Raw genomic sequence first — 14,296 nt, forward strand, 5'->3', positions numbered from 1 at the left:
GTTGATGTCATAAGAAATCATGTTGGCTATACAAAGAGGGCTTGAATAATGCACCTTTTGCAGACCTGTCTATTAATCTCAGCACCATGTCCTTTAAGGCAAAACACCAGAGGGTATGTTATAACAAAGGCATTGTTAATTTTCCCAGATGGCATTTAGTAGAAACTACTCTTTGTCTCACTACAAATTATTTACAGTCCAAATGCATATAAGATCACTAGAGCTGTAAAATATTTCTTTTTGAGACATTACATGCATGGCTGCTGTTTTGTGATCTACTCCCACTTTAAGAGTGCTGCATGCGGTTGATAATACTGCGACGATGTGGGAAGCATACTAATGCCTTGCTTTGCTTCTCAGTGGTATGAGAGAATTGACCTTCTCACAGGCTGTTATTTTTGTCAGTGGGAGTGACTTCACACTTTTACTTCTTGTGAACTGGAGTAACACCACAAATTTTCAGTTATTGCTCCCATGAATGCTCTAAAATAAAACAATCAGGCATACCTTTGTCTCATTCGCTGGGTATTGATAAACCTTTATTTTATTAAAAATGATGTGGATTTTTTTTTTAGGTTTATTAGTGTTTCATTCCTTGGCTTTTTCTTAGTGATGCAATTTAAAGTGCTATATAGTGCAGTGACTCTCACCTCATAAATGTGCCTCTAGTGGCTGTCAAAGCTCTACCAGGCTCTTATCCGTCCAGCAGAGGCACAGAGCGTCTGACAGTAGCTCAGACCCTAATTGGTATGCACTAACTACCAGCACTGCATAGGGGTGTGCAATATTGACAAAAAAATTATATCTGGATATTTTCTGAGATTTTCTTTAACGATAAGCAGACAATTTGGGGTGAAAGTGTTTTTGAGTCTCATATTGTATAATGTCGCTCTTATTAATAGGATATTAAATGTTGCTGTTTATTGATGATATTAATGGAAACAACATATTTAAGAAAAACAGGTCTTATTTAATTAAAACTAAAATCATTAAAGTAAACACTCACTACTACGTCACAATCCATGCTACACAGAGTGGTGAACAAATCAATTAATCAGTGGGTCATACAGTTGTTCCTAAATCTTTGTCTGCTCAGGATTTAAAATAAGTGCAGCCTAAGTGCTTTGTATTTTGACACTGTCATAAACTGACAAACTTGTCTTCATTTAATGCACCACGGGTGCAGAAACATTCTTAAAATGGACTGTTGGAAACATAGTCATTTATCAGTGGTACACTTATTGCTCTTGGCATCACCCAGCTCTATCTCTATCTTATCTCTGATCTCCTCTCTGGAAGGAATACTGACACTATTTTTCTCATTGTTCTCACTTTCTTGTCTACGTGCAACCATAATGAGTGCTTTTAGTACAGAGAAAACAGGGTTGAGAAGAGTTGTTTTCTAGCAGGATATGGAGAGTGTTGTAAAATTTGTCAATAATTACATTAGTATCAGAACCTTGTACAAAGGGTGAGAATTGCAAGTACTGGTGATTTTTTTAATATATATTTATTTTATAATTGGGTTTGTTATGAGAAATCTCTTTCACACTTAAATGCAAATAGAACTCATTTGGTATTTTTTATTGGCTCTATTTGATACAAATAGAATTCATTTGATATTTGCTAGAGCAGACATAATATATCACACCCAGCCATTAAACAGAAGTGATCTCCCATTGTCAGAGGTATTTTGACAAGGTCAGTGAGTGAAAATGCCATTAATTCCACTGAATTCCTGTTGGTGGATAACACAGTTAGGCCAGTGAACCCATGCCCCTTACCAGCAACAGAGGTCCCAATATTTTGGCCTCAGTTCAACCTAATGAAATGTGTTAAACAGTGGGGAGGAGGAGATGTTTAGGGCCAGAGTGGGCAGTCACCCATGCAGCAGACAGCCTGATTTTCCCCTTACATTACCCTCTTGTTTAAGTGATCCTACAAAAGGAGTTTGGCGCCTAAGGGGTGGGGTTGCTTTTTGTTGTTTGACGGCATTGAAAGGAAATTAGTGGTAAAGTCACAGGCTCTTCTCATTAATGTGGGCTTCACTCAGCTGTTCTGACTGACCTTAATAAGGCCTGTCACAAGGGGGTGGGGTATGCAGGGAACTGGGTTTGCTGTATATTGCTTCAGAATCATTCCTTCACCCCACAGCAAGCAAACAAATCCCAAATGAACTGCAGTTCCAAAGAGTACGTCTTATTTTTCGATCTTTGAACTACAGTCTGTTTCTTCCCCAGAAATAAATCCAGTGAGTGAAGAAAGACATCATGGCTCACACAAACAAAAATACGTAGCTCCCTGTGTGTAAACAAAAGATCAACAATGGAAAGTCGTCTCACTTTCTTGTACAATTTGCTGTCTGCCACAGGGAAATTTGTTTGGGTTGTTTTGTCAAGGGCTTTTCATGTTTAAACAGACTTGGCATTGACGTCTTTGTCCTGATAGCTTGGAAATTATTCCTAAGATGAAAGGGTACACATGAATTCAAATGGCTTTAAGCAGTGAAAGTAAATCTTAATCTATTCTGTTTATCCTTGAGCACTTTTTTAAAATTATATTGCCATGAAGTTCTATGAATTCAGATTCCCTGTGTAAAGACTTTTAAATAGGCCAGTGAAAATTATGTTGTAATTTATGTTAAATGCCAAATGTGAGTCAAAGGGAGATCCTGAGTAGAAATATCTGGAGTGGACGAGTTTCAATAAACAAACATAAACAAACACTGAAAATTTCCCTTCGAAGTTTCCATCATTTTTAAGCTGCTTTTTTTTGCACTTTAATGATTGTGTAATAAACATATTTTATTGTCAACACAATAAAAGCTGCTTAATAAAGAGATACTGTAGTCCACACAAAGTACATTAAAAAAAAAAGTGTCTAGTTGTGTATGCAGTGGGGTAGAACTGTTTGTTGTACTTGACTCAGAGCAAATAATTATCTCCAGAAAATAATAAGTTTGGGTTAATGAAAAAGCATTAAGTAGAAATAACAATTTAGCAGTAATGATGAATACAATTTTTATTGCTACTGTTTTAGAGTAATAAAGGGTATGAGTTAACTTGTGTGCCCTACAAATTTAATTTTAGAGCTACAGTATGATAAAACCTTCCCAGTGTCAGCAATGAAAACCTGTTTCACTAATGCCAGAGATGAAGAGTATGATATAACTTGGCATGTCATTTTTAATATCTGTAAGCTATACAGATAAACATGAAATTAAACATTTTTAAGGATTTAAATTTTCTTTGAATGTCCTTGAAATGTCCCACATAATGTCCAAGAAACGGAGAACTGTTGTGACCCAAAAGCCAAAAGGCCACCGTGACAGGATTACAGAGTTGACCTCAGCACTGGATGTTGGCCAGGAGTTACCACAGAGCCTACGAAGAGTCATGTCAAAGACTGATCCTAAAGCAAAAAAAAAATTGATTAAATAAAAACTGAGCTTTTGCCCAATTATGTTATAATATTACAGGTTTTAATAAAGAATTATTAGTGATGTTGAATGTGTATGTCCATTAGTTGTGGCTACTGTATGTTAAACATGTTTTTCCTTGTGTTGTGACATTTCCTGTGGCTCCCCCATCCGTGTGTTAGTAAATTTCCAGTCCAGGCTGATTGCTGATTTAATTCAGTCAATTAACAAGCAGCCATGGTGGAAATGAGCTGCAGTGTTATAATAATAGTCCTAAGAACAGATGTAGGGTCATAGAAGCTAAAGTCATTTGTTTATATGATTCAAAAACAAAATGATTTCAATAATGTTAACCTCCTGCATTAACAGTAAAATGTTCTTAACCAACTAGGCAGTAGATAAACAAAAGACAATGTTTTGACCTATTTAATATCAGTCATTTAATAGTTAAAATAGTTTAGGCTGATTTTCCCAAAATATCACTTCAAAAAGTAAACTCCACTTAAGTTCCCTCATAACAACAAAGCTTCTTTCTCACCTAAAAACACACCTGATATGTTCATGTACCAACACACAACAGTAAATTGAGACTCTACCTGACCTACTTAGACTGAGTTGAATTTAGACACAAAATACAGGGGAATTCCTGAGGAGAGCCCAATACAAAGCACCAATGCTGTCAGACTGTGGTGAAGATTTATGTTCCAACAGGACAGTCATTCTTACCACACCGCCACACACACCTTGGAATTTCTTCAGAAAATGGTGGTAAGTCTTTGATATTACTAAGCCCAAGCTTAGACCTGAGTCATGATGAAAAACATTCATGGTGGTCAGAAGATGGTTTTGTGAGATACTCCTCTTTCAGCTTGATTGAGCTTGAGTAAATATGTGGGAAGACTTCCAGAAAGTATGTAGCCACTGATGTGCCAAGTCAACAGATATATATTCAAGTTGACCCCAAGCTGTATCGGTGTCAAATGCAAATTAATGTGTTCCTCAAAAAGCTGAAGTATTTCTTGAAGAGTTTTGATCAGCACTAGCAGCAGCAGCACAATGCTGATGGCATTGTCAACGGCTCCTGAAGTGAGGATACGGACTAGCATACAGACCTAGTGCTAATTTAAAATAAAGACTTTTAACAATTCATCTCATTTCTAGCCCCTGCATAAAGAAAGCATGGGAAGACTATAACTTGCACCTCATGAAAGGCTAGTCATTCATTTACCCTGCTTTGATTTACATCCTGCCACAACCAGCTGCCAGAGCCATTTTGTGTTGAAGTGTTCAGAGAGCTTAGGGGGTTGGACTGTTGAAGTCATTTTAGAAAAGGTCTAGGCCCTTTTAGGGTGACAGAAATCTGAACTGGAGGACCTCTCCACTGCCCTGCACGCACACAAACAACATTTGTAGTTGGATCTACCCTTGACCAAGCGCTCCTGTTTTCAGGCCATAGAGTGAAGGGAGAGACTTGTGGCCAAGTGTCAGCAAGTTCCTGTAAACATGTATAAATGCTTTATACACTTGCTGCTTTATGCCAGAGGCAGCAAGAGAGAAATGAGGTCTGACCTGTGACTTGTGTGTGGGAGGGGAAACGATTGTAAGCTGAGGATGGTTATACTATTGAAAAGTGGAAATGAGGGCGAAGGAGAGAGGGAAAATGGGGTGAGCAAGAGAGATTTCCTAGGCTAATAAAATGCTTGGACGGATGGAAGCTGCCAGGAAGCATTCCTGTACTGTTAGATAAGTTAGCTCACTGCAGCCTCTGGTTTCTCTGCAGTGCTGAAGTGGCAAGCTGAGGTCAACACTGGGGAGTGAGGAGGATGGTGGGGCAATAAATTCTGAAAGTTTCTGTGTGTGGTTGTTGCTCTTAATCCTATGAAGTTGTTTTGGTTGATGATTTCCTTTGGCAATATATATGGGTAAAATCTGCAAATGATCATGCTGCTCTTTAATTCAGCACTTTCATTTTGTCCAAATCGGCATACTTGATCGTGACATTCTGATGATGGACATGTTGTTGCCAAATGGTTTTTTTAAGGGAGAAACATACAGTCAAGTGATCTTCTGGAACTAATTTTGGATTTTAGATGCAAGGTTTAGGTATCACACTCAGCCCAGGTTAGACTGTGTAGCTCACTCTGAGTGCTACCAGATTGACACCAGCCAAATGGCAACACTGAAACTTCTGAGTGTGACAGATTGCAGCAATACCAGTGAAGTCAAGGAGCTTTTCTTGCAGACTCTGTTACAGTCTGTCACACTGGACTGCTCATGTTGAAATTCTTTAACCCAGAAGCGTGTTGCTTGTTTTTACAAAGCTGTAGTAGTAAGTTCATAACCTCCCCAAGGTAGTAAATTTCTGAGTCGTAAAGTGAGATAAAGGATGGCAAAGAATATTTGCCTCCAAATTCTCCTTTAGGGAAATCTCTTGTGCTGTGAGGTAGCTCATTGAAATGGAAAGGGTGTTCAGTGAGTATTCACCAGTAATCTTAGTGTGATCGCTCTTAGTAGGACCTACCGGTATCTTAAACAAGCTGACTGCAGTTGAGTCTGTTCCAAATCATTCAGGAGATATTGGTCAATCTTTCTCCTGTGACGTTACTGGGTAAAGAAGATTAAAACAGGATCTTTGACTTGCATGATGCCCTTTAGCAGAGATCATCACATTGAGGCAGCAGCCGCAATTCATTTTTTGCTCACATAGTTGAGAGGATCATCAAGTCAAATTATATTTATATTGCCCAACATCACAAATCACAAATATGCCTCAAAGTGGTTTACAATCTCTTTAGCATACAACACCCTCCTTAGACCCCACAAGAAACCCTTTAACAGTAAAAAAAAAAAAAAAAAAAAAGGCTGAACCCTTAGGATGAGCAGCAGAAGAGAGATCTCTCTTCCAAGATGGACAGACATGTAATAAATCTCCTGTGTACAGAATAAATCAACAATACATTCACAGTATGCACAGTCCAAACGCAGAACACTGTATAAACATGTGAGGAAGATGATCCAGGAGGATGACCCAACTTCCAGGTTTCTTCAACAGACTCAAGCTACACAACCTCCTCTCCAAGCAAAGACCTGGAAGGAGAACAGATTGTCCAAATACACTAGAGGCAAAACCCAAGCACATCATTCGCACATATAGGGGAACACACATTAGAGAGAAATGACAAAGGGGAATGAACAGGAGATGGAGAGTGGGACCAATCAAACATTGTCTGGTAACCAAAGATGTATTTTTGGTCTGTGTAGTTGCATCACCCAACACAAGCTAAATGACTTGATTGACTTGATTTTTTGTCTCACAGGAATGCTGGTGGTCAATGTTACTTGGCGAAACAAGACGTACGTGGGCACGTTGTTAGACTGTACACGGCATGACTGGGCTCCCCCCAGGTAAGGCATGCAGCAGTTTTGTTTCAAATGGAGAAAGCAGGGGGCGTAATGATATTTAACTATGCATCATCTAACCTGCATTTGTTCCACCAATGGTGCATCAATAGTTTTTACATAGTATCTGCACTTTTCAAAGAACTTACTGTCTCACATGGTAGTTGCAAATGTCAAGGTAGAAAAGAGTCATGAATCATTGATGCAGTCTCTCTATCCAAGCTGCACTCTTAATATTTTCATATTCTGTGTGATATGAATCCGCTTTAGCATCATCAGCTCAAGGATATATAGCATTATGCAACAACTAGCATGTGTGCCGTTGAACCTTCCATGTTAAACTTTATCTTGAGCATGGGGAAAGAGGATTCACTGGCAAAAAGCCAGTGTCTCAGGAGGTAGTAGTGGAAATAGAAAGCTACTCTGACAGGCCAGATTGCAGAATCCAATTATTGGACTAATAGGTTTTTCTCAACACTATATAACATTCTCTATCCCTAAGACTGCAGTTTCTTAGATCAGTATTGTGTGGGCGAGAGCTTAAGGTGTTTCTTATTTCTGGGTATTTTCCTTTATTATGCAAAATACACTGGCTGGGTAAAATACATTTCTAAGCACTTGCTGTGATTTTGGAACACCTGCACTGTATCTAAATGTAAATATAAATTTGTTACAAATACATGGTTAAGTGCAATAGAAAAAAAAATCAAGATTAAAGTAGCGCTAATGGAAATCAAGGAGAGGCTGTATCACACTAATGTATTACAGTATATCACAATAGCATTCAGTAAGTTAGATTTGCACAGTAGTGAGTTTTGCTAGGGTGTATTTGCACAAAGATAGTCTTACAGTTTGCAGCATGACTACATTAGAGCCACACCATGAATAATTCAGAAAGCTTTCAACAGACTGAATATAAACTTGGGCTTCTAATGAGTCTACATTTCTCTACCACTGTCACTGACTACGGATGTATTCACATCCCCTGCTGGAACTGAAATTGTTTGGGAAAACTTGTGGAGGAAGCTGTGAGTCTTATAAACACAGTGTCTTTGATTATCACAGATTGCCATCCTTTACTGCTGTGCAGAAAAATAATTACATTACTGTTGTGGAGAGATAAAGCCTAGCTGGTAATTTCAATATTTGAATGACTTTGTTTTGATTGCAAACCTGCTAGAATATTCACTCCAATTTTTTCAAATAATGTTTACTTTTTTTATTTCATAAGTCATAGCTTTGTTTAAAATGCTTGCTTATTTATAGTGCACAAAATATCAGATTGGTATTTATGAGAACGATGGTATATGTACAGCTCTGGGAAAAAAATAAGAGCGCTGCAAAATGATCAGTCTCTCTGGTTTTCCTATTTATGGGTATGTGTTTGAGCAAAAAGGGTTTTTTTTGTTTTGTTTTGTTTTATTCTATGAAATACTGACAACATATCTCCCAAGTTCCAAATAAAAATATTATAAATAAATGCTCTATATATCATTTAGAGCATTTATTTACAGAAAACAATGGGTCAATATAACAAAAAAGTTTTAGCAGATCTCAATGAATGCAAAGAAAAGTTCAAATTCATTCTTAAACAACATAATACAAATGGTATGATTGCTATATTTGTAGAGACACTAATTTGAGAAACATTTGTAGTGGTCCCTCTTTCCAGAGCTGTATTTTTAGATCGTTGCCATTGTTTATTTTGGGTTCAAGACTTAAATTGTTATTGTTGGTATCATTCAACTTGAACTGACTGCACTTCTAATGAGAAAAATGTGGAATTGTCACATTATTAGGTATACCAAAACAGTAACAGTGAAGGTGAGATTCTTGGGGAAATACAAACAGACCTCCTTTAGAACATACAAACTTTAGAAAGGGTAGCAACACAGTGAAATCTTGTGATTGCATCTTGAACAGGAAAAGAAAAAGTCTTTGACAGCACTGGTATAAATGCCTTAGAGGGCATCACAGTTGAAAAATGACCTTTCTTCCTTTTACCTTGACAGTCACATGTTCACTGTTGTTACCTAGCAATGAATAAAAGGGGTTTGCATAGTAGCTGTGAAATCCATCTGAACCTTCCAGATACAGTGTATTTAACACAAGATAAGTTGTTACATCTTGTTTACACACACACAGATGATCTCCATTACTTTACAATGAAAAAGTCCACTGGGGGGTTTTATTGGCAGTGTATTATTCAGTCCCCACACCAGTATTAATTTGAAAAAACAGTGAGCTGAATTTCCATTGTATCATTTCAGAATCTAAACTAAAGCTCTGTTGAAATTATTATTTATCCTGTAACCTCACTAATTCCTACCTTTGATTTTCAACTCTACTGCAGGTTTTGTGAATCCCCTACAAGTGATCTGGAGATGAGGAATGGTCGTGGTCGAGGTAAGCGAATGAGACCAAATAGCAACACCCCTATCAACGAGAACAGTAACTCATCAGAAAACAAGGGCACCAACAACAACAAGACACGTGCTGCTTCTAACAGCAAGGGCCGGAGGGGCAGCCAGACACCATCAGAGCGACGCACCCCACCTAACAGTAACACCGAGGACATCAAGGCCAGTCCCTCATCAACTGGAAAACGCAAGGCCAAACCTGCCTCAGACATGGAACCTAATTCCAGCTCAGAGGACACCAGAGGCAGCAAACGTATGCGGACAAACTCGAACAGTGGAGGGGTGGGACCAACTGGTCTGCCTCTCCCTTCTATTAAGACTGAGCCACTTCCACCTCCCCTTGATCGCAGCTGCCCTTCTCCAGTTCTTATTGACTGCCCACACCCAAACTGCAACAAGAAGTACAAGCATATCAATGGCCTCAAGTACCACCAAGCCCGTGCACACAATGACGATGACATAAAGTTGGACTTGGATGGAGACAGTGAATATGGAGAGGACTCAACTCTCCACCCTGAACCAGGGAACTGTAATGGAGCATCTATTTCTCAGAAAGGATGCTTGTCTCCTGCACGTTCAATTACTCCAAAAGGCAGGAACTTTGATGCTCAGAGTCCCTCCCCATCTCCTGGCAAGTTTGGTTCAAAGCAGAGTAAAAAGAAAATTGCTGAAACTGATCCAGAAACAGGAGGTACACCAATGGATGGGTGTGAGGATGGGCCATGTCTCACCGATGAGGCTAGTAACGATGGTATAGATGATAAGAGAGGATCAGACAAGTCCAAAAAGGCTAGCACTGGCACAAAGGCTGATAAAATGGCCCTGAAAAACATGAAGTCACCACGGCCCATTGGTCCAGGCTCTGCAGCATCCCAGCAGATGTACTCCTTCCCTCCTGGAAACCCAAATTCTTCACCGGGGCTTAACCCAATCATGCAAGGTGTCCCCAAGAGTCCCCAAATGAAAGGCACACAGCCCAAACCCCCAGCCATTGGAGATCCAGCCTCAAGCAGCTCCAAAGACAAGAAGAAAAAAGACAAAAAGAAAAAGGATGGTGGGAAGGAGGCTGACAGCCCTAAGCCTTTGGGAAAGGGAGGGAAACTGGAGGAAGGAAAGCTTCCATATTCTGAGCCTTCAGATCAAGGAAATAAAGGGGAAGGACTCCTCAATGGTTCCTCAGATCCTCATCAGAGTCGCTTGGCCAGTATCAAGGCTGAGGCTGACAAGATTTACAGCTTTTCTGACAATGCCCCTAGCCCATCCATTGGTGTAGCCAGTCGGATAGATGGCAGTGGGATGCCACAGCCTCTTACATCACTTCACGTGGTGAACCAAAATGGTGCTGACAATTCTTCAGTCAAAACTAATAGTCCAGCATACTCAGACATTTCAGATGCTGGTGAGGATGGTGAAGGGAAGCTAGAAGGTGTCAAAGTGAGGACAGAGGACCAAGCCATCAGGGAAAGTGTCAAAAAAGCACTCTCTCCAAACCAGACGCCCAGTAAAGATTCCCCATACTATGCCGGCTATGAGTCATATTACTCACCTAGTTATGTCAACCCCAGTCCTAGTGGGCCCAATCCAGGAACAACAGTGGCTGAAGGTCAGGTTAAGATCAAAAGGGATGATGACCAGGACCAAGGTGAGGAGAAAGCCAAGATTGAGGTTCATGAAGACCGCAAACCTGACAGCGGTGCTCCTGGCCAACAGCAACAGCAACCCTCAGTCATCCAACAGCGATCCAACATGTACATGCAACCTCTTTACTACAACCAGTATGCTTATGTCCCCCCATACGCATATCATCCCGACCAAGCCTATCATAATCACTTGATAAACGCCAACCCAGCCTACCGGCAACAGTATGAGGAGCGGCAGCGCCAGATGGCTGAACAGCATCGTGCTGCTGAGAAGAAGTCTGATGTAGCCATAAAAGAACGAGAAGCCTCCTTGAAGGAGGAATGGAAACAAAAGAGCCCAATGCCACCAAGCCTCTCCAAAGCCTCAAGTCAGTCAGAACTTGGAAGGATGCCGCAGCCACCAAGTAAATCCAGGGACTCACCTTCTGAACCCTCTTCCAAATCAATGGGAGGCATGAAGGGGGAGGAATCGAAGTCCCAGCAAGCTGAGGGCCTGAAGATAAAGCTGACTGAAGGAGGTCACCATGGAAAGGAAGACTCCAAGCAAGCACTGGAGTCCAGAGGTCAGCCAGGGATGGAGCAGGCCATGTGGTACAGACAGGTAGGCCTAAATTTCAATCTAGTACAAGTGTTAGAATATAGGGTTTGTGAACGGTTGTACGAATATTTTAGAGTTACTTAGTTTATATAGATAAGATTTGTACTGACCTGGACCTTCTTTCCTCCCTTCAGCAGTACCCTGAAAGCCAAAAGCTCCAAGCAGAAGATGAACACCAGCAACAACATCCTCGGTGGAAAGATGAGAGGGACAGAGAACGGGAACGTGATCGTAAATTAAAGGATGACAGGTCCAGGCCCAAGGACAGTCAAAGTGGACCCAAAGAGGATGTCAAAGAGAGTAGTGATCCTAGAATCACTTCTGAGGACCACCGGGCTATGAGCAAAGACTCTCGTTCTAATCCCCACATGCAGTTCTCGTCACCGCTAGCACAGCACCAAGGCTACATGTCCTACATGCATGGTTACCCCTATGGACAAGGCTATGACCCCAACCACCCTGGATATAGGGGTATGCCCTCAGTCATGATGCAGAATTACCCAGGTAAGACATTAAATTGAGGTTTTAAATATATTCCTAATGAAAGCAGGCACTTTGGAAAAATAAAATGCTATTTAAATGTGTCTTCTCCCACACGACCACATACAATCCCAAAGCAGTGAAATGAATTCCAACAGGTAGCATAACACTGACAATAACATCATGGGTGGTTAATCCGTTCATTAACCAGCAACACATTGCATGGGGCAGACACACTGGCCTCATGGAGTCAAAACAATCAGTATTGTGCTCCGGGGGGAATCCAGCGTTGATGAGTTGACCATTCATCGCCACCGGGGTCTTCAGTGACCAGCTACTTGTAGCTTAGACCTGGTCAGGTAAAACAGCGGGTCCCTGTACAGGAACATTCCTGGACATGCAGTAACCTCAGGCCCTGTATTTTGCTCCACATCCTCTGGTCACAGTGCAGCAGCAGGAGGGAAAATATATTCACAAAACCGAGTCGAAAAATTTTGCTTTTACAATGGCACCATGGATGTGGGTTTTTGTTTTTTTTTTTTTTTGTTAGTTTGCCAGTATGGTGGGGCACCAGTGGATGACAGGCAAGTTCACATGAATGCTCAACAGCCTGGATTTTATGCCATTCAAGAAGATCCTTGAACTGTTACGTAATACTTTATTTTGGTAGAAAAATTGTCTGGTGAGCGAGAGTTTGTGAGACATGTATAAACCGAGTGGCTTCTACATAGAAATAGTAGAACACATGTTCACTTCATTTTTTTTTTTTAGCTTTAGGTCACGTCTAAAATGATAATTCACCCATTGTAACGTTGTAGATAAGTCAGAAAATGTCTGCTTTACTTGTATTATTTTTTGAAAGCACAGTAGTTCTAAGAATTTTTAGTACAGCTCTAGTTTATTTATCAAACCAGTCTCAGCAGGCTCTCGGAAGTATTTCTGTTATAATTTCTTTCTGAAATGGCTGAATTTTCTGCATGAAAACTGATGTAATTTGCTGAAATGTTTGTTGAATGATCCCATATAGAGAACAAGGGCCGACACTACACTGTACACAGTACCTGGATATAGCCTTAATAAGAAGGATGTGACATGGACTTATTGGTCACTTCAATCAACTGTGTCAATCAATTAAGCTTGATTGCTGAGTATTAATGAAGAATAAGCACTAATCAGTTGTCACATTTGTATTCCATGTAAGCATAAGTAAGAGCCATTGATTTTTCACTCTTAGGTTCTTACCTACCTGGAGGTTATCCATTTTCGCCATATGGTAGTAAAATAGCTGGAGGTGAGGACGGCAGTGACAAATCTCGTGCTAGCCCTACTGTCACCAAAATGGCAACGGACTCCAAAGCTCTGGATATCCTGCATCAGCACGCCAGTCAATACAGCAAATCCCCCACAGTAGGTGACAAGCCACCCCATGACAGGGAGAGGGAGCAGGATAGAGGAGGTGCTTCAGACAGGGACCGGGAAAGGGACCGTGAGAGAGAAAGAGAGAGAGACATGGACCGACCGCGCTCCTCACCCTCCCAGCGCATAATGCCCTCTCACCACCACCTGGGATACCCCCTGCTCTCAGGGCAGTATGACCTGTCCTACACCACAGGTCAGTGTTCTCAGCCACCCCATGTCTGATGGATTCTTTACATTAGATGTTACACTGTTCTTGCATACTAATTTCCTACCAAACTAGCAAAGTAAATTACTGTTATTCACTTAAATAGAACAAGGCCTGCAGTATAGCATACTTTAATTTGATGCATAATGTGAAATTATTGGCAGATGACCAATTAGCGATCTAAGTTCAGATCTAAAATAGGAAATATCACTGATAGCCATACATTTTCCAACTTGCCATAGGTCTCTCCTCATCAGCTGTTGTTGCCAGCCAACAAGCAGCAAACCCCTCCCTCTACCTTCCCCCACGGAGGTGAGAACGGTAAGACCCCTTTAGCAGTAGAGACAGGAAAAAGACTGACAGTGAAGAAAAACACCACTGATACACAGGCAAACTGAGAGCAGTGTTTGCAAGCTTAACAGCTGCAGATTGCAGACGTTGAGCTTCACACAAACGATGCACAAAACTCCACTAGAAAATATTTAGTTATTAGATACTGGCACAGATGTAAAAATAAAAAAGAACAACCGTCCCTACTCTTTGCTTTCAAGATTTATGTTGCAGACTCAGTTACTGCAAGAAAGCCCTTACTATCCTCGTGCAATCTAGTACAACATGCAGTGCGGTATTTAGCCCCTCAGCTCATCCGTTCTAAGTAGGATCACAGTTTTGACAAGAGAGATGTGGAATGACCCTGGCAACACACAAAATCAGAGC

The 14,296-nt window shown here is 40.7% G+C and overlaps 1 protein-coding gene across 5 annotated transcripts in view; it reads left to right on the plus strand.

Annotated features, from left to right (window-relative positions):
• The window catches only part of znf609b (zinc finger protein 609b), an 83,137-nt gene that overhangs the window by 63,484 nt on the left and 5,357 nt on the right, over positions 1–14,296 (plus strand). The window contains exons 4-8 of one of the 5 annotated variants that reach the window (XM_020605683.1): positions 6,736–6,823; positions 9,171–11,478; positions 11,613–11,979; positions 13,190–13,567; positions 13,822–13,891. In XM_020605683.1, the coding sequence (XP_020461339.1) occupies positions 6,736–6,823; positions 9,171–11,478; positions 11,613–11,979; positions 13,190–13,567; positions 13,822–13,891 (3,211 nt within the window). Of the gene's footprint in view, positions 1–6,735; positions 6,824–9,170; positions 11,479–11,609; positions 11,980–13,189; positions 13,568–13,821; positions 13,901–14,296 lie in introns of all 5 variants that reach the window. The other 4 variants (XM_020605682.1, XM_020605685.1, XM_020605684.1 and 1 more) reach the window with 4 other exon arrangements.

Source organism: Monopterus albus, unplaced genomic scaffold (genome assembly GCF_001952655.1).
Source record: "Monopterus albus unplaced genomic scaffold, M_albus_1.0 scaffold72.1, whole genome shotgun sequence".
NCBI lineage: Eukaryota > Metazoa > Chordata > Actinopteri > Synbranchiformes > Synbranchidae > Monopterus > Monopterus albus.